The following is a 20,053-nucleotide window of genomic DNA, read 5'->3' on the forward strand; positions in this document are numbered from 1 at the left end:
CTTCACTTCACAGCACTGTCCTAAGGTTTGAGGTTGATGGTTTTTGTTCTCACAGGACGGGCCACGGCCTGGTGACCTTAATTGGTTCATAATTCTTTATTATACATTGTGGTGGACTTACTGTGGGAACTAAAACTTGAGTGTAAAAACAGAACCATAATTGAGTATATACAGTCTCAGACTCTGACTGTATTCCTGGACCAACAACCCACAAGTGGCCCTAATGACTCTGAAACTCAGAGCTTACACATGTCCTTAACGACTCTGTAAGGACACTCCCACTCAGAGCTTAAAAGCCTGCAGCTCCCCTCCAGTTAGTTAGAACTGAAGAAGCCTCTTGGATGAGAAGTGAAACGTCCTCAAGAAACTGAAACACGTCAAGTTGCCTACGATACAGCACCTAGATTTACCATGACCTGGATGACTGAGAACCTTCATCAACAGTATCCTTGCAAATAGCATACCACTCAGTCATATCTTATTCTTACAGCACTCTCTTGCCCACCAGAAAGCTCTAAGATACATATATATGGTCCCGAAACATCAATAGATTATTTGATAAGATAATGGGGCATTGGCCATTTTGTTGGACACAGAATTGGAAGATGTCTTACTGGGCTCAGGGAGGGGCATTTTTTCATTTTAAAGATGATTGATTAAAAAAACCTATGTTATATATACAGTTGAATCAATTGTACTCTCTTGATTGCATTCTTTGATGTAACTGATGTCAAAACTATATGTTGCAGTCTAACATCTTGAGCTTGATATTTGTTATTTTACATGCATATTTTTTTGCAAAGGCAGTGTTGGTTGGTTTGTAAATTGTTTCACAGCTTTTTAGGTTGGGTATTATCAGCTGCAGACCTCTAGGGGCCACTAGCAACAGAATTTTGGCCTATTGTTGATACTGTTTTACATACCGGAGGCTCTTTATGTTCAGCATGGGACCCAGGTGCACAGTAAATACAGTTTTGTGTTGGGACACAGCCTAATGAAACATGACGAACGTGGAAACCCACCAAAAGCATGACTGTGACCCAATTTATTGTTCACACCCAGTGTTATGAAAACCAGGCCGTGAGGGGGGAAAAAATGCAAAAACAGAAGGAATATACTCATGCTTTGCTTTTAATCACTTAATAGAAAAAGTATTTCAGATTTATTTTTGAACACAATATACAATATAATACCATACATTGTGTGAAACATTTAATAACCCACCTGCAACAACCGGTGGACTTGAACATATTATTGACAATAAAAAAACCCATCTCTCATGCAGATAGTGCTAAATCTGGCTAACCATTTGGACACAACTAGGACCAAAAAAAGCTTGAACATAGATAAACAATGTTAATACTGACAAATTTGAATTTCAAAACTGCTAACAAGTTTGGTCAGAAAGAGTTCACACATTTGCACAATCAGATACATAAGATCATGTTTTGTTGTTAATTCAGAACGATTCACGTCAGTGCCGGGCGTATTGTAGCATGCTACCAATACCGTCCCCGTGTTATCTACCTTTACATGAAGTGCGTTAAGTGTAAAAGGAGACAATCGCCTTGTGTTTGTCAGTCGAACCTGTATCTGGCCTCATATATCAGCAATCTGCATTCAAATGCTAGGTGGAGAAGCTTAGGTGTGACAAGCTGCTGAGAGGAAAATAAGCCATTTGTGTATTTTGATACCGAGCACTGGCTATGTTTCTGTGTTCCTAAGCTAGCTTGTATGTATCCTATATCCAAGCCTATGCAGTTTAACATGTCCTCTATGACGCCTCTGGGTTACCAAATTGTTGCTGTCAGATGAAAACCTCATAGCTTCAAAAACTCAGTTGGATCCATTGGAAAATATCTCAGTAACAAAATGAGAACATTCAAAGTCCTCTGTAAAATTTGGGCCATTATTGAAGAAATGTAACTAAATTGAAATTTTACTGGAAAACGTCAAATGTTCAGATATTTGAAAAAATACCATGAATTAAGATTTCAAAGTGATGCCAAAGTGAAAAAATTTTTGGTTTAATATTCATTCATTATAAGCTTAATATAAAGTTTTTCATTAACTTGTTGGTGACGTTACATTAAAAGACAATTTTAACTTTTCTGTAAAAATAAAAATGTTATTTTGGAGTTACAAGCTTCTCATCTAACAACAACAACAATGTGTCTCTTTAGCTGCTGCTCTGCTGGGCACTCAAAACATTGTGCGAATATATACTTAGATATATTTATATATATATTTATAAAAACAATATATAATACATATATAAAAAGACTCTAATCCAGAGTCTTCTACACATTAGACACCACCACTTCCAGGTAATGCAAGTGCATATAAATTAAAATAGATTTTACACTGAGCCAGTATTTCTTATTTACAAGCTTAAAGTATAGAATAAATACACACTGTTATAAACAGCAAAAAGGACCAACTTGAGCTCCTAGCAACAAACAGTAGAGACAAAGGTGTGGAGTGATGAGGGTAAGGCCTGAAGACAAAGTCACACACGTACAGAAACGCACATACACACATACAAAACCTTCCATACATACGTACTGCACACAAACGATTGCCACTTAAAGCATGCTGTGGTGAAATTTGATGAAGTACCTTTTGAGTGTGTCAGTAAACCAATATGAAAATGGAGAGATGTGATTATAGATGCATCTAGAACATCCATTAAAATTAGTCATGGAAGCCACAGGAGGAGAAATGTGAAGTCTGCAAACCATTTTCAGATCATATTACCCATCAAAGAGAGGTATTTTTTGGTTTGTTTTCAACCTTGAGCACCTAATTATTCCTCTTTTTTCAAAAGGGTACAGTCTGCCATGCTGTATCCAGCAATTCCATCTGTTCCGAATTCTAATAACCCGACTGTCCTGGAAACCTGATACAGTGGAGGGGGGAGGGAAAAAATTCAATTGACGTCAATGAGCAGACGCCGCACTTGAGGGATTTTTGTCGGGAGGAAGAAATAGCCAGCCTGATTGTTTTGGGGTCGTGTCTGTTGAGCCCAGAGGGGTTTGTAAACCATGTGAATAGTGGCGCTGATGAGGGTATGAGACCGCCTTTCAGACAGGCAGCTGTAAGAGCACCTTTAATCATCTGGTCTGAGCCTGATTGCAAAGGGGCAGGGGGGCGTTACATCAGACGGGTCTGGGGTCAGGACCCATTCCAACTAACAGGATTATTAAGACTGCAGCATACCTGTGGGCTAAAAATAGATTCACCGCTGTTGTGCATTTCGTCCTTGGCGGACTTCATTTAGTTTTTTTTCATAGATCTAAGCAGCTGGTTGTCATGAGCTATTTGTTTGAGGGGTTATTAGGACCTGGACCGTCCTCTATTTCACACCAACGCGACAACAATTGGATCATATAACAATCATGCAAATCAAATGTTCCATTAATTGCACTGTAAATTTAGCAGGAATGCCTGGCTATTTCATTGCACATGTAGGGTCTCGTAACCTCAATGAGCATTTTGCATTAAAAGTCAAGTTTTGGTGTGAAAACGCAGGAAGCGCTGCAAATGGTCTGCAGACCATTGCAAAGAAAAAAAAGAAAGAGATGGAGTATGAAAATAGATGATGTATTTCAGTGTGACTGTGACATTCATTGACCAATATCTGATATAGAGAGCAACAAACTAAACATGTAACATGAACCATGAGTGAATGTAAAGGTTTGAATTGTACGTGCAAAGAAAAACATTGTGCTCAGATTGAAAATAGATGTGACAAATTGTGCATATGGTGTGGGTGTTGATGTTTCCCTATTTCAATGAGTTTGTCCAAGAGTTGTTTGTCGACGTTTGTTTGGATTTCTCTATTGCCCAATACATGGAAGACTGTTCTCTTTTTAACATACAAAAAAGATTTTGCTCTTTCAAATAAGAAAAAAAAAACATTTCACAGACATACTAGAGTGTTCAATAAATAAAAAACTATTATAAAGACAATAGTAAAAAAGGCACACAAAAGTCCTTTGACAAATGGTACAGGAAAAAAGTAAACACTTTCTCTTGCTATACAAATGTGTCTCCATCAGTAGATCTTACTCTATGCTACTTCTAGATCATATCATATCTATAAAAAAGTCTTCAGGTACAAAACTTCTCTCAGTAGTGTCAATGTCCATTTAATGCCAGTCCAGAAAAGAAAAGTAACCATTTCCCAAACTGGCCAAAATCCTTCAAGTTCCACCCTCAGTCTCGCCTGTCCATCAAGACTAAAATGTCCGCAGCAATTATTTCCTGAGAACTCTGAAGCCGCTCCACTGAAACTGTCCGTCCGTGTCTGGCTTCAAACACCCAAGTGCAAGACGCCCCTGTGCGGGACGAAATAAGCCCTTGCTTCTGTGGGCTTATTAAAAAGCACAGCTGCAAGAGGATCTCTCCTCTTTTTTCAAAAAACCTTCAAATCACCATGTGAGCCTGATGATGGAAGCCCTATGTGTCTGTCGGTGACGCCTCGTGTGTCACAATTTCTATTGCCGTCGTTGGCTCCATCATGCCGCCCTCTTCATGCTCCTGAATGTCCAAATAGTCCAGAGGAGGAGAACGAGAATCTCCTAGACTATCCTCCTCTTCATCCAACTCTTCCTCCTCCTCTTCTTCACCATCTTTCTCTATTCCGTCCAAGTCCTCCTCCTCCAAGGTCAGCTCAAACTGAAACTTTTCCCCGCCTCCCTGCCCCCCAGTGCCTCCACTGTGTCCGTGCGTGCCCTGGTCGTAGAAGGGCGGGGAGGGACTCTGGGGGATCATGCTCTGGTACCAGTTCCTGTTGTCTTCCAGAGTGTCCAGAATGTCCTGGGCGTCAGGGTGAACCAGATCGGCCCAGGTCTCCCACAGAGGGTGCACGATGTAGTCGATGAAACCCACCTGGAAAAAATGAGGACAAATTAGAACCAGAATGGAGATTCTTTACATGTTGATGCACACACATGAATTTGTTTGTACATCATACAGTTTCCATGTCCTTGATTGCGTACCTGGCTCTTCTCCACTGAGGCTGTGTGTTTATCACACATAGGGCTGATCTCCATTCCCCTCTCCCGCTCTCTGTCTCCCTGGTGGAAGAACTCCTCCATTATCCGATCGGTCCACTGACGATACAGCTCCAGGGACTTTGTGGGGTTACTCAGGTCAGCACAATGCACCATGTTACGCAGCACCTAATAAATAATACAGGAATGCCATTTAGTAAATGCCTGTATCCTCTGTAATGCTTCATCATTTGAACTTTTGTTATTGCCACCCAAAATCTCTACATTCATCAGCGTTTATTTTTAGTTTTAAGTGAAAATTGGATAACAAATCGATAATACAAAATGTACAATCCAATGTCCGTAAAGCGATACAGCCAGGTATGGTGGAATACTTTACAACAATTAGATTAGGAAGGAATTGGATTCTTGTAGAACAGACATAAAAGGCTAATTCTATAATGTGCTCTGTTATGAGCGGAGGGCAGTCTACACAACAGTCTAGTAAGGACAGAATCCTACAAAGACCATTAGAGGGAAAGATTGTGGAGCACTTAAAGGTAAAAAGAAGATGGATGGAGTGAGAAAAGGAGTGACAGTGTGAGCAGAGGTCAGCTATGTAGGAGGTCGGCTAATGATCACAGGCTGAGCAACCTCCACCAACCCTGGCTATTGATTAGAGCTATTAAAAGCAGGTGAAAGGTAGATGGAGGGCTTACAGTAGGTCCAATCAGAAATTCACAGTTTTATGTTTTAACTATAAATCGTTTTTTAAGTTAAGAATTGTATTTATTTATTTTTTTAACAAAACAAACCAAGCACCAACCTGTATCCTGTCGGTGTAATTGTCCAGCAGCAGCACTCCAGAGCTCGTCACCTTCTTAGTCTCCACCATGGTCTTCAGATCAGCCAGGAGACTCATGTGTTTGGACATGTCAGTGGCCAAAACCTGAATAAAAAAGACGAAAACATCCTCAGTCAGCATTGGGATCATGTGGACAGGTTATGATATAAATCAAGAGGACATAATGTCATTCAGGAGATCTTACCATGTCGATGACCATCTTGCGCAGTGACTGTCGCTGCTTTTTAGTGAGGTTCTGGAAGATATCACAGTTGTCCTCCTGCAGCAGCTTGAATCCAACAGCTAAGTGATGGTTCTCCAGCACAGACTCATCATTGTACATCAACGCCAGCTCAGAATCTGGGAAGAAAAAGTGATTTTAACATTTTAGTCTTTGTGGCTGCTTCTATTTGACAGTTGAAAGCAGCAATTCATATATTTTTTTAAATATTTTTTCTTCAGTAATACTTACTGGTATTGATTAGGAATTGGTTTGATACTCCAGGATGGTCTACATCATGGATAGCTGCAGCAAAGATGGCTGCTAGGATCTCGAGATCTGTGAAGACAGCCTGTGAAAGAGAGAGAGGGAGTGAATTTTTTAATTTTTTTAACTATTTCTGTGGATAAAAATAGCATCAGCATAGCAGCATCCACCCACTGACTATTGATATCAGGGCATTGTGTGATAGATAACAGACCCAGGGTTGTCCATAACAGCCTGCAGTCAACATCTAATGTTTAATCGTAATTTGACTCAAAAAATATTTTAAACCTTCAGAGTTAAGAGATGTGACAAAAACATAATCTAACAAAATCCTGAGCTGAGGTACTAAAAACTGAACCGACAACAATATTTCACTTTGTTTTAACTTACATCCAGGGCCGGGGTGGAGAGGAGGATGTGTGTGGATTGGGCCACGTCAGCAGCATGCAGGCTGTTATGGTAAGCCACATCTGAATGATAGTGATCTTCCAATGTCATCATGTAGGCCACGAACGTATCCATGGGGATCTTAAATGTCTTTAACAAGTCTCGCTCCTGGAAAGAAAAAAAACATAATTTAATTAGACTAAGTGTTGATAGTTTTAACAGTAATCACCCCAAAAATTCGAAGGAAACAATTCTATAAGTGAAGACGGTTCATACCTGGAAGATGGCGTACATGATGCAGGTGAGGGGCCGGTTGTGGGAGTACTCCGAAACAGTGAAGATGTTCAGGCCCCACTTATTGAGGTCCTCCAGCTCCTTCGACAGCAGCTCCTCCTTATCTGTCTTGACGCCGAATCGCGAGATGCTGCTGCTGGAGAGCGAGGGCCCATGGGAGACCTTCTTTACTCCACTGATCTGTGTCATCAGCTGCTGCTTCTGCTGCTTCTTCTTCTCCCGCGTCTTGGATGTTGGCGACGGGATCTCCACCTCATTCTGTTTGTCTGAGGGAGGGGAAAATAAGAGATTTCTTGTTTTTAGAAAAGTGTAAATATCATGAGGAAGAAGTGGTTTAAATTCCCAACTTCATAAAACAGGAGTCTGGGTTTTAATCTTCTTCTTAAAAAAAAGACTCCAGGTGCACCACAGAAACAACTGCAGCTGGTTAGTTCCTGAGGGATTTATTGATTCACTCATTCATTCATCAACTCTTCCCTCCATTCATTTGTTCATTCATGCTCCTTGTCCTCCACCTGCAGTCTCTCTCTGAGCTCCTACTGTTCATTCGTCTCTGTCCCTCTCCCTCCCTCACAACATTTTTCCCCCCCGTCTCTCAGCAGGTGGCTCACGTCTCATCTCCTGCTCTTTTCACTCTCATAGGTCAGCCCATTGACAGACTGAGCGCTGGGGCTTTCACACAGTTAAAGCAGCTCCATGAAGTCGGTCATTCAATAAGCTGCCGCATCTATCACAGCGTTATCAAATTACTTAGTACAGAGTGGGATTTTTTATGTTTGCTTTATTTTCTTTGGTCAGTCTATTCAACTACGTTTAGTCTGGCCACAAATAGAGCGAATAAGCAGTCCAAGAATAAAAACCGCAAGGCTTTCATGTAATATTCTTTTGAAAAAATAACTAGAAATAAAATGCCAGTTTTTGCACTTTATCCAAAAATAAACACAGATGCAATGTTGCAATGCAATCCTGCAGGGACTGGCTATCGGCATGTATGTGAGCTGTGCACTCATCTATCAAGCCTCGACTCAGCTCATTGCTGGCCTATCAGCCTTCCCCTGTGGAGGGTTATTCAATTACCAGCTGTAATTCAAATAATCACTTTCACTCTCATGCTCTCCCTCTCTCTCTTGCACTGTTTTCGCTGCTTTTCTCTCTGTCTCTCGCTCTCTCTTCAGTCCTCCAGTGGTAATTGAGAATGGGCAATTAAGCGCTCTCAGACATGTGCTGCGTGGGAAACAAGAGGAAGAGCAATATATTGCCCTCTAATTTATTAGAGGCCGCCATTATCACCACTGCTGTGTGTGGCTTGTACATATATGTGTGTGTGTGTGTGTGTGTGTGTGTGTGTGTGTGTGATAGAGATCAGATTGTGAGATGGACAAGTTCGCAGAGTCATTCTTATCTGTTTCTACATAAGTAAGTGGCAATACACAGTAAACAACACGCAGTGTGTTCCACAGTTGATTTGATAAACTGCTCAGGAGGGCTTTCAGCACAGTTATCATGATCATGGTTTCCATATTCCAGCAGATTTAGTCTCTGTGTCGCAGTTTGGCCTGCAGTGTGTCAGCCAGTCACATGGATAGCTCCTCTTATTTGTATTTTCTCCTCCCTCTGTTTTCACTCTTCTCTCCTCTGCATTTAATTTTTTTATCTATTTCTTTTTCTCTTTTTAGACACCAAATCCCTCTCCCAAAAAATGTAAGCAGATAAAGTGGAAATCTGCCGTATCTTTCTCTGTTCTTTTTCATTTCTCCTTCCCGCTTCTCTGTCATCTCCCACGTTTCTTTCGATTTCATCGGATTCTTTTTCATCCTCCTCCGTATGCTCTCCTATGAGAGACGCAGATGCTGTGGGGAAGGTGGGGGCTGCTTTTTGGGGCCTTTTTTCCCCCCTCAGTTTATTCCCTAAACTAGGTGTGTTGTGCTGCTGGCCGATCAAAGGGAATTATGACAGAATTATGCCACGAGGACAGCTGTGGCGGGGGAAGGCACACGTGAATGGCCAGCATGCTGTCGGCCAACAATCCTTTAATGGAAAGTCGGAAAACCTGGTCTCAAATCGCTATTCATGGGAAAATCTGGGATCTTTTATATACAAAATTATCCTGGCCCTTTTTACCAGTCGACAGTCTGCATCACCATCAGCTGAAATACTTACAAACCAGATATTAGAATTTAGATTTGAGTTGCATCTAAGAATGACCTCTGCAGGACCTGGCATATGGTAGGAAAATGTAATTAATCTGAATCTGAATGGATGCTTTTATAAAAAAAAAAAAAATAATAATAATAATAATATAAAGCTGTAATAAGTGCATTACTGATTAGATACTAATCTAAATGGATGGAAGGATTAAACAGTCCTACTGGTCAGCTGAGGCCAAACCAGGCCAGCTTTGCTGCTTTATTCATTTTACCTCCTTCTCTTCATTCATTTTAACCTATAATGTTTTTTTTCCCTACTGCTAGCAGGGTAATCCTGATCGTAGCGATAGTCATCTCTGTCTGGATTCTCGGGGCAGCAACATGGGGAGGGAGAGGTGGTGGGACAACAAGGTGTCCCTGCTGACAAGGATGCATTAAGACGGTGATGAGTCACCCAATCTGCCGAGCTCATCTCATTGCCAGCAAAGGGGGTTCCTCTGTACCTCTGTTTTCTCCTTCACTGCAGTCAGAGCCCTCCCTCACTTGCTTCTTCTCTGTGTCTCCTCACCCTCCTCCCCTCGCTTTCTATGATCTGCCAACAACACTACACCGGATCAGGATGCGAATCGATTGGAAGCACAGTGCCTATAAATAATCTTAACTACCTCTACGTGTATTCTGTCCTACTTGTATTACCCTCTTTGTTTGTCAATCTATATTACACTCAACTCATTAAGTCACTTACATATCCCTGGAATCTATGTATCTGTGATCTAGCTGTCCTCAGACTTATGTGGAAATCTCACATTAACCAAAATCCAATTTTGAATCCATTTGGAAAATGTCTTGCTTGTGCTGTTGAGGCTATATTTTCCCTACAGTGAGTTGCTAGTGTGGTTTGATGCGAGGGCCCTAAAACATTTTGTACATGTGGATGACAAAAAAACAGCAGAAGCAATGGTTTCCATCCATTCACAGATCTCAAATGCGCAACCCACGCTAATAGCATCCAGTTCCAATCCATTTACTCTGATTCTGGCTAACAAGCTCCCTTGTCAGTCAAGTGGCAAGTTTAGCAGTAGCCAGCCACCTTACATAAATCTTTTTTTTTTTTACAATACTTTGAGAAATGTAGATATTTTACTTCAGTTTTAATGGCCATTTTGAGCCCAATGCCATAAACATCTAGACAAAGCTTAATGGCGCAGTGTTTTATGGTACGCCCCCACAGAAAAGCCTGCCAGAGCAACTTGCACAGCTCAACATCTTGTAAGAGACTGAAGCTCCAATAAACATTGCAGCAAAACAGAGAAATGGGGATCCGTGTGAGCCACAAAATATTTGTGGATATTTGTATGCATTTAGTTCCTGTGTTGAATTGTAGTCTGTGGTAATTTAAGGTGGTTTATAAAGACCGAAATAGTGGATTTGTAAGTGTGACCCAAGTGCATGTTCACAAGACATTTCATTTACCTAGGAAGGTGTTGGAGATGAATTCGGACACCTGGTTCCCAGACCGACTCATCTCAGATAGGTGCGTCAACTCCCGATTCAACATTCTCTTGAACTGCAAGAGGGAAAGAGGAAGAGGAGGGGGGAGAGAGAGAAAAAAAAAATGTCGTCAGTTTCCATTGAGGGGAAACCTGGGAGAAATTAAGGTCCAAGATTCCATGGAAAATACAGCAGTACTGAGTTTTATTTCACCAGCTTCACCAATATTATTCAATTACAGTGTAAAATCATTGGCGGAGGGACGCATCTTATTTTCCCCTCCATTTTCCCCGAAATTAATTAGGGTGCGGATCATTATTTGTGTTACCAGTGGGGAGGCCATCACCTTTTAATGCCCCTCAGTTCACCTCCTGCAACCAATTTACAGTTTTATCACACTGAATCACGTTTTTGTGGGGGCCTATTTAGCTGTTTTACTTGCGTCACTGTGCAAGAATTTCAATGATGTCAAGAGGAAAATCTGCACACTGCTTCGAACGTTCCTCTCCATTCCAACATTTTGGTGATTTTCATGTACTTTTAATACGATCAACAGTTTTAAATAGATAAAATATTTGACGGAGACGGATACATTTGACAGTACACGGAGACCCAGGCACTGCAGTAGCAGCTGTTTATGACAGACTGATGCATGCGCGTGCACACACATACACACAGAATATACAAACAGACACACAGCTCTGCAGAGGGCTCAAGATGGAGTCTGAGCCACAAAACACCATTCTGTCAAACCCCCCTCACCATGATGGAAATGTCTTTTTGGTGCAATTAGGCTAGCACAGTGTCTTGAAAATCTCCACAAAAACAAAAGATATTATGAAAATGCTTAATTTCTTTAGAATAGGCTCTTACAGCAAGAGCAGACACAGACAGACGTAAAATTAAATGAGTGCGTTATCCCGACAAGCTACATAGATAAGTGCCACACACCTTAATGTAACCCCAAGAAACCGACAGCAGGTAATTGGCTTCAGGCATTTTGGACCCCGTTTTCTCGTTCCTACACAAAGCCAGAACTGTAATCCAATAAAAAAGTAGAGGCAGAAGAACAGGATTCTTTCAGCGCCAAAAAGGATAAAAAAAAAATCCTCTCTTCTCTCCTCTAGTGTGTTTCTTCCCAGCAGCTAAGAGAGCAGCTTGATGATGGCTCACTCTCCCTCTCAGCAGCAGAAAAGGGCCAGCTCTTAGTCTCCATGCCCTGGGATGGATGGATGGATGGAGGACTGAGGATAAAATAGGCGTTGTAGCCAGGCTATATGAGGGGGAGATCCAGCAGGCTCGATGGATCGGCTGGAGCGGCAGCAGCTGGAGCCGTGTGCTGGGGACTCTCAGCGCACTGATGAATAATGGAGAAGAAGCGAGGAGGGGGGAAAAACGTCGATGGAGACAGGAGGAGGAGGAGAAGGAGGAGGAGGGAGTGAGGCGGCGATGTTCATATGACTAGAGGGGGGGTTCCTCCACTGGATTTGTCTTGCTTCGCTACTCTCATTGCTGTGGCGCTCTCACTGCCCCTCCTACCCTGCCTTTTCTGTTTCTCTCTTTTTCGTTCCCTCCCTCCCTCCCTCTTCTGTCTCTTTTTTCCCCCGCTGTAGTCTGCCAGCCCCAGCAACACGCTCTATTCAGAACACATGATTTGACAAAGTGGGGAGAAGGGGGGAGCCCTAATTACAGCTTGGCATTGGTGTATACATGAGGTTCAGAAGGGATGCTTGAGTGATTGACATAATATCCAGACTCTCCATCCCTCTTCACTTTTCCAGCTTTGCAACCTCTGCAGATAAAATCCATCCTCTTTAATTCCCGGCCCCTGTAATTCCCTCTAAAAGCCATTTTTTACGAAGTCAGCCATTGTGTAGGAATGTCATCGAGCCGTGCAGCTATGCCTCCCCTCTACAGTAAAACAATGAGAGTTGAGGAAGGGGATGGGGCACGTTTTGAAGAATGTGAATGCACAGGGCTGTATTTTTATCCCCATTATCTCTATTATCATCTGCTCGCCTCCCTCTCCCTCTTTTGAGTCTCCTGTTATCTCCTGACATCCCCGAGTGTGGTGGCCATTGTGGAGAACTCACAAGCCTGTTCATTATCTGCATCCCAATTCCAATATTAGATGCTGTCAGGGTGTCTGTGGAAGGCTATTTTTAACGGCCCAGAGAGACAACATGAGAGTGGGAAAGACGGTCAGTGAGGAGGGGAAAAAAAGGAGAGATGGGAGATAATTGCATCCTTCCCCAATTTAGGTGACAACAGCCTCTCTCTCTGCCTGTGAGTAAGTGTGTATGCCAATTACCAGAACACCCCAGCGCCATGGCAACAGCATCAGGCGGCCAGTGTGAGGCTGTTGTGAGAGGAGGAGAGAAGAGAGGAGAGGCTTCCCCCTTTCCTTCGCAGGCAGACATGTGGTGTAGCTGCTGAGCTGTCACGAGGACACCGCACACATCTCTGCTCACATCCAGCGATGTGCAGACTGAAAACCGCCTCCCCTCCCTCCCTCTGCTCTGTCTCTCCCTCGCTCTCCACCACTTACATGTCAATTTCTCTCCCGGCTGCCACTTGCCAACACAGTCATCAATCTCTCTGTCTGTCTGCCTCGCTGCCAGAATCAATGGGCTGTCCTTGGAGCAGGTGTTGATACGGCTGCAGTGTACAAGGCTGGGGCCACCTGCCTGGAATACACTGTTCTGTTACATCAGTACCTTCGGCCAATCTGCGAGGCGCGGTTTGTGCTTTTGTCAATTTAGTCACGATTTCTGTTTGTGAGGCCCACGAGGAAGGCTGCAGTGCCTTCGCTAATGAGAAAATATCCATAGCTCTCGCCACTTCAGAGCCAATCCATGGGAAACTGTAAACAGACGTTCCCAGAGAACCTCTCAGTCCGATGTTTGTGTTGGTGTGTATGAGTTTGGAAAGATGAGGGGGAGATCAAAAGCTTCCCCGAGAGGATTCCGGATTATCCTCCCACTGAGGGAAAGAACCAGAAGCCGGGAGGTAGGACGCAAGAAAAGAGCGAAAAAAAATAAATAAATAAAAAAGAAAGAGAGGAGGCAGTTCTTTATATAATAGCTCACTGCATAATATATAAAGAAACCAGAAATAACAGCGGGGGATGTCTCTCTGCAATGTGTTGAAGAGCTATGCTTCCCCACGGGCTGAAAGAAATGCCTCCGTACACTCACACAGCAGCGGCAGCCTAAAGATGCTGTTATCTACAGTTAAGCACAGTGGATGCTGACATGTCTCACGCATGTTTAACACACTGGTGCCTGTGTGTTTCTGAACGAGTGTGTTATGGCGAGTGCACGTTTGATTTTTATTGTTCGTTCAGGGGCAGAAGGGAAGCCTCTTTACCTCCTACTGACACCATGACACTGGAGGGAGATTAGCGTCTTAGAGCCCTGTGGGTATCTCTTTCTCACATACCCACATGGTGTATATCCTTATTCCATTCTTTCTCCCTTCACTTCCTCCCAGCCCCGGGCGTCATTTCTGTTCTCCCTTTCTGTGTCAGAAAATGGACAGGTTTTTCCCTCGTGGTAAATTATTCTTTTGCTTTAAATTATCAGCTATCTTCATCTGAGGTGGTTCAGATTGAAGTTGTGCCTTTGGGCCACTAGTGGGTGCACTATGCTCAGTCTGCTATAGAACAGCCAGCTCGGTGTTGGGAGAGCATTGACCCCTTAAACCCTGAAGGGACAGAAACTTGACTTATATATCAACCTGTCCTCTTTTTCTATCAAATTTTAAAACATTCAAACAAATCGCTAAGTTAGCAATTATTTCACAAATCTAAATGAACACTGGTGACGATGTGTACATTTTGAAGAGCAAACGATTACACCACGAGATTACACTTTTTTACCTGAACATTTTTTTCATTTAACGACTCTTAACGGGGTACTATTACCCCACATCCTTTAATGTTAGTTTGTTTATTCAGTTTATTTGGTGATGAAAACAAAGCGAGTTTGTTCATTTAGTTTGTTTAGGCATAAGAAATAAGTCAATGATGATCTTTGTTCTCTGATTAAAATGTCTTCCCCAAAATGTCCAACTACACCTTTAAACGCCAATTAAAACAAAACAGAATTACTATGATTTAGTTTCCTTCTTTCATCAGTTGAATAATATAATCTCTCATTTACATTATGCATTAGATTAGACAATAGACTTTTTGTTAATGTTGGTGGGTTGAATGTAAAGTAAAACATCAAGCAAAGAAAAAATCTTCAAAAGCTCGAATGCGACATAATGCTCCTCGAGAGAAGCACTTACTTAAAGATCAGCAGAGACTAGGCAGCAAACCTGCAGTGGTTGTGGTTTATCTCTCCCTCGCTTGAGCAAAATTATGACGCAGGTAGTATCATCAGCGTTATGGCAAAGAGTCGCAGTGACATAACTCTGTGAAGATCAGGGAACCTACCTACGTATGAAACTGTGAGTATCTCGGCTGAAGCTACAAACACCTCAACTAAGAGACGGCCTGACAACCTCTCACTTCCTCTGACTCACTCGCTCATGCTGATGTGTGTCTGTATGAGCATGAGTAAATTCACTTTGTCTGATGCAGTAAGATATATTGAAAAATAACTCTTGAAGACCCTGGAAGACTACGCTTGCTTCAGCTTTGGTTGCTTCAAAAGCAGAAAACACCGACATGTAAAATACAACGGAGGCATCATTACAACAAGACATGCTCTTGATAGCCTGAGAAAGAAGACATGCTTAAGACACATTAACCGGTGCTGCAACACACAAATGATTGCTCAATACAGAAATTAATTAACATTATCACATCAAAAAGAAATGGTGTATTATTCTAAATTCCCCGAGAGATTTTCTTCACTCTGCATCCTGTTTGCCACTACTGCTCTCTCTCTCCCCACATGACCTGAGTTTTCAGAAAAAGGAAAGAACAAAAAACTCCAGGCCTTGGTACAATACAAAACTTGTCACCTGCCTGGACCGCAGTCATTTTGCTTATAAACTCGACGCCTTCCTTTCTTCAGTAACTTGGAAAGAAATGAGTTTAACATTGTTCCAAGGGGAGCAAAACTGCATTTGCAATTACTAGTGTAAAAAACAAAAGTTTACATAAACATAAAGTTCTGACAGAACTAAAACCCCAGAGACAGAAATGCCGTATCTGATCAGCACTGTTTGTAACTATGATGTTTTGGTGAAAGACAATAGAGAGGCCTCTCAGTGTGTTACAATTGAGCCACAAATCTGTCTGACTGTTTTCTCAACACATTTACAATTCAGCGCTGTAAGAAATGATGCACAGCAGGACGCATGCACCACAGCCTGTTGCAGGAACCTCATGTAAATGTGTATAAATGTATAAATAGGAAATAATCTAAGAAAAGATCATGGCTTTCACATCTATATTAACTAATCACATGCCTTCAAAAAGCAGAAAAGACGCAAGTACACATTCAGCATCCACAGCAGTGAAATTTAAAACAACTTTTACCGACAACAAAGGACAAAAAGGATCAACTGAAAACTCATGTTTCCAAACTCTAGATGTTCCAGCATGTGGACTCACCATGTTCAGCAAGCAACTCAAGAACTAGACACAAAGTCTATACAAAGTCTTACAGTCCATTAAGATACCACAGAAAGTTCAACTGATTACAAACTCTTTATATCACAAAAAAACACAAAAATCCAAGAAAACTCACCTTTCTCCAACCATTCAGCTTCCCTAATTTCCTCTCTTTCTTGTCAAAGCAGCAGGCTCCCATGTTGCTGTGTGAGGAGCGCAGAGCAGAGTGGGGCTGCTGTCCGTTAAAGTGTCTGTCTCAGTCTGACTACAGTAAAGAGGACCAAGCCTTGGCTCTCTCACGCCGGGAAACGCTACAGCTCTAGTGACTCACTTTGGGCTGCGAGGTCTGACTAGGCTTTACCTCACACCCTGTGTATGTGGAGCAATGACTGAGTGTATGTGTGCGAGGGAGAGACCTCTGCCTCATACACACTCCCTCATGGGGGTAGTCCCGCCTCTAGTTTCTTGCTGTTCACTACTCCTGCAGCTGGCAGATACAGCTCTAAGGTTTACACTGTCAATATCGCGCTGATCATTCCGATGACTAGAGCGCTTCCTGTTTTGATGAACACATTCGATTTCCTTGAACGCAAAGCTAGCTTGTGTTTTATTCCCGCTGGCAGTTAAAATGATCTGATTTTTGTTGTTTACTGTATATGCCGAAACGCCCAAAGTCAGAGGAAAGGTCTTAACTTTCAAGAGTCTGAGTTTACAAGTACTGTGGTAGAATAGTGTTGTTGGAACATAAATCACTGAGCTGCTTTTTGGTGAGTGGATGTGCACGGCTCTCCACAATCTAGTTGTTAATTTGACCTCCTCACTACTACCAAGTGTGGGAGTGCAAACTGTATTTCCTTCAAGGACTCCGTAGCCTTAAAATAATCCCTCACACTGGTCTCTGCACAAAGCATTACACAATTACACACAATTGGTCCAACAGGACCATGTAGACCTGTAGAGGCTGGTAAAAGCCCAGCAGCAACTGTGCTACACTTCCTTTTGTTATTGATTTGATCTGCTGATCACTCCCTTGACTGATCAGTTAGTCTCTATGGCTATAAAATGTCAAATGCCCCAGTTTCTCAGACCCCAAGGGAATGTTTTAAAGCTGCACCAATTACTCGATTAAAATAACAACAATTGGCAACTATTTTGGTTATCAATACATAAAAACAATTTTTTCTTAATATTTGGGGTTTTTTTGAACTCTTGGTTGGACATAACAAGAGATTTGATGATGTCACCATTTGCTCTATGACACTGAAGGGATTTTTTAACAGTTTTCAGTTGTTTTATAGGTCAAACAATTAATTGACAAAATAATCTGCAGATTAATGGATCATGAAAATATCTTTAGTTGCAGCCCTAAATGTCTCGCTGACAAAAGAAAAGCAGCTGATTCATCAACTAATTGTTCCACTATTGATTAATCTGCAGATTATTTTTCCAATTAATAAATGAATTGCCTAGTGTATAAAATGAAAATGGTGAAACATGTCGACTTGTCTGTTACAGTCCAGTGCTCAAAGATATAAGACAGACAGGCAGAAAATCTAGCAGTGAATATTTGTCATTCGTACTTCATAAATGGCTTAAACAATCAATCGTCACCAAAATGTATTGACTAATTGATTGCTCGACTCATCATTTCAGCCCGAGTTTCAAATAACAGAAGCTCCTCCGTCTTGACACAGAAGAATATCCAAACTCGCAACAAGCCCTGACCCGTCTACGTCAGCCATACATAACAGAGAGGACAGTCACGTACAGTGAGACCTCAGCGGCAGCAGCAGCCCCCTGCACTTCACCTTGGAGGTACAACAGCAGCCTCTCGCATTTCACATCCCTCATGCTCATGTTTCATACTCTGCCACAGCTTGAATAACAGTTTTTCCATCCTAAATACAACACGTAGTCAGACTACATTAGCCGATGGGCTTGTGTTCTAGTTTAATAAAACCAGGTCGAGTGTAATGACCCACATGACAAAGATACGGCAGTTGTGTAATGTTTTAGCTTACTGTAAAAACAAGGCTGCAGGTTAGAGATATCAGTGGGATTAACCTGATTATATAGACACACAGTCACTCAACACACACAGACACAAACAGCTCACGCATACCAGAAACACCTTTTGATTATCAATATCTTATCTGCAATAAGTCGACAGGAGGGCATTTTTACATCATTCTTAAGGGGTTAACTTTCTGGGATATTCTGTGAACTAAGAGAAAAACAAACAAACTCCTAAAACCGTTGGTTATTGTTATCACAGATAATTAGATATGAGAATATGACATTAATATGTGTTATTTCTGTTATGTACATCAGTTTGATCAAGTCAAATTACTGTTGTTGTACAGTCTGTTACAGCCTGATTATCTTGGCAGCTGAAGGGGACAAGTTTAATACAGTGTTTTCAGGGAAAAACCAGCATCCATCTGTCCTGTCCTTATTCCATAGTTGGGATTTTTGGGAATTTCTCAAGTCAGGGAGGCTGCTGAGTTCAATCATCACCTGCAGAAAACTTTTGGCTCAATCTTGCCGATTTTTCCGTGATTGCACAAGTGTTAAAATTACACTGAGTGAAATAATACTAATTTGACGGAAGAAGGATACAAACCAGCAGCTTTGCCACATTTATTAATAGAGTAAAAACAGTTTTTTATTATGTTATGTAGATTCCGAGTCTCATTCTGCTGTAGCGTACATACTGTATCCCGTCTACTCTGCTGTACGATCCTGCCGTCCTGTGGCCTCATATCCACGTCTGCTTGTTTAAAAGGTTAATAATAATTATTCTGTGACTCAATACTTCTCATGTGTCTGAACTGGAACCAATCCAGCTGACTGTCAGTGTTGGATGTGTGTCCACATGACGACAGCAATGGGATAAATAAACACGACCATTAACCATCCAAATGGGCATGATGGGATGTCTATTGTCGTCTGGAGAGAGAGCGGGGGATCAGGAAGGAGACAGGAAGAGAGAGTCACTCTGCCCAGGGGTCTGCATGATCCCTGGCACACACACACACACACACATAAGCACGCGCACACATAAGCACACACACACACACACACACACACACACACCACACACCACACACAAAATGTTCTCTCTCTTCCTCTCTAGTTTATTGTGTTTGACCCACTGTGGGATCCCTCGCATCCTGTTGTCCAGTTTTATGAGAAATAACAAGCTTATCCTCTTGGCTCACTTGACAAACTGTTTTCAGGCTCTCTTACTCACAGCTGCTATTCAGCCTATGCAACAGCGTTCTGGGATTTCACCGCCACAGGCATAGCATACAAACAAGAGTTTAGTATCGGAAGTTTTGAGTCAACAAAACAGCTGAAATCTGGCACTTCCTATAAACTGTCACCCCCGACAGCTGTGTTGTTTCAGTTGTGTTAGATGTATAAGAAAGATGGGCAAACATCCAGTCTCACTCGTGTTTACAGAAGTCGTTACCATTATAGCTGTCATGTTACTTATAGCCATGAATGTATCATAAGAAATAGATACAGGATTCAAAGATAGCATCCAGTCACATGGATTATAATTGCTCACCCAGCACATACGCCAAAAGGTTTTCTCCCAGGTTGGCTTTCTCGTAAGCCCCACGTGCATATTCCTGCTTAGCCCATTGATTTTTAGAGAATGAGAGAACACACTTCAGTGAGAAGGTTAGTCACATTTTTTTTTTTTTTTTCAAAATGATTGACGGGGCTGATATATTGTGACCAAACGGGTCGGGTCCAACCAAATATCTCTCATGAGACTGCAATTACACTGCGAACAGGAGCCTTTCCCAAATGAAATCGAGGGACAAA

The 20,053-nt window shown here is 42.0% G+C and overlaps 1 protein-coding gene and 1 long non-coding RNA gene across 12 annotated transcripts in view; one reads left to right on the forward strand and one right to left on the reverse strand.

The window, feature by feature from the left end:
• LOC311259041 overlaps positions 1–20,053 on the forward strand; it is a 77,864-nt gene that overhangs the window by 12,462 nt on the left and 45,349 nt on the right. For all 7 annotated transcript variants that reach the window (XR_014622808.1, XR_014622809.1, XR_014622810.1 and 4 more), the window contains exon 3: positions 17,870–18,031. This is a non-coding gene — a long non-coding RNA (uncharacterized lncRNA). The remainder of the gene's footprint in view (positions 1–17,869; positions 18,032–20,053) is intronic.
• The window catches only part of pde4ba (phosphodiesterase 4B, cAMP-specific a), a 180,512-nt gene continuing 161,572 nt past the window's right edge, over positions 1,114–20,053 (reverse strand). For 3 of the 5 annotated variants that reach the window (XM_084355859.1, XM_084355860.1, XM_084355861.1), the window contains 8 exons: positions 10,630–10,723; positions 6,992–7,275; positions 6,719–6,883; positions 6,314–6,413; positions 6,047–6,201; positions 5,824–5,946; positions 5,004–5,186; positions 1,114–4,893 (listed from right to left, as the gene is read on the reverse strand). In XM_084355859.1, the coding sequence (XP_084211985.1) occupies positions 4,462–4,893; positions 5,004–5,186; positions 5,824–5,946; positions 6,047–6,201; positions 6,314–6,413; positions 6,719–6,883; positions 6,992–7,275; positions 10,630–10,723 (1,536 nt within the window). In that variant the 3' untranslated portion in view covers positions 1,114–4,461. Of the gene's footprint in view, positions 4,894–5,003; positions 5,187–5,823; positions 5,947–6,046; positions 6,202–6,313; positions 6,414–6,718; positions 6,884–6,991; positions 7,276–10,629; positions 10,724–11,598; positions 12,133–16,352; positions 16,589–20,053 lie in introns of those variants that run through there. The other 2 variants (XM_084355862.1, XM_084355863.1) reach the window with 2 other exon arrangements.

This window comes from Pagrus pagrus (genome assembly GCF_965226575.1).
Source record: "Pagrus pagrus genome assembly, chromosome: 6".
NCBI classification, from domain to species: domain Eukaryota; kingdom Metazoa; phylum Chordata; class Actinopteri; order Spariformes; family Sparidae; genus Pagrus; species Pagrus pagrus.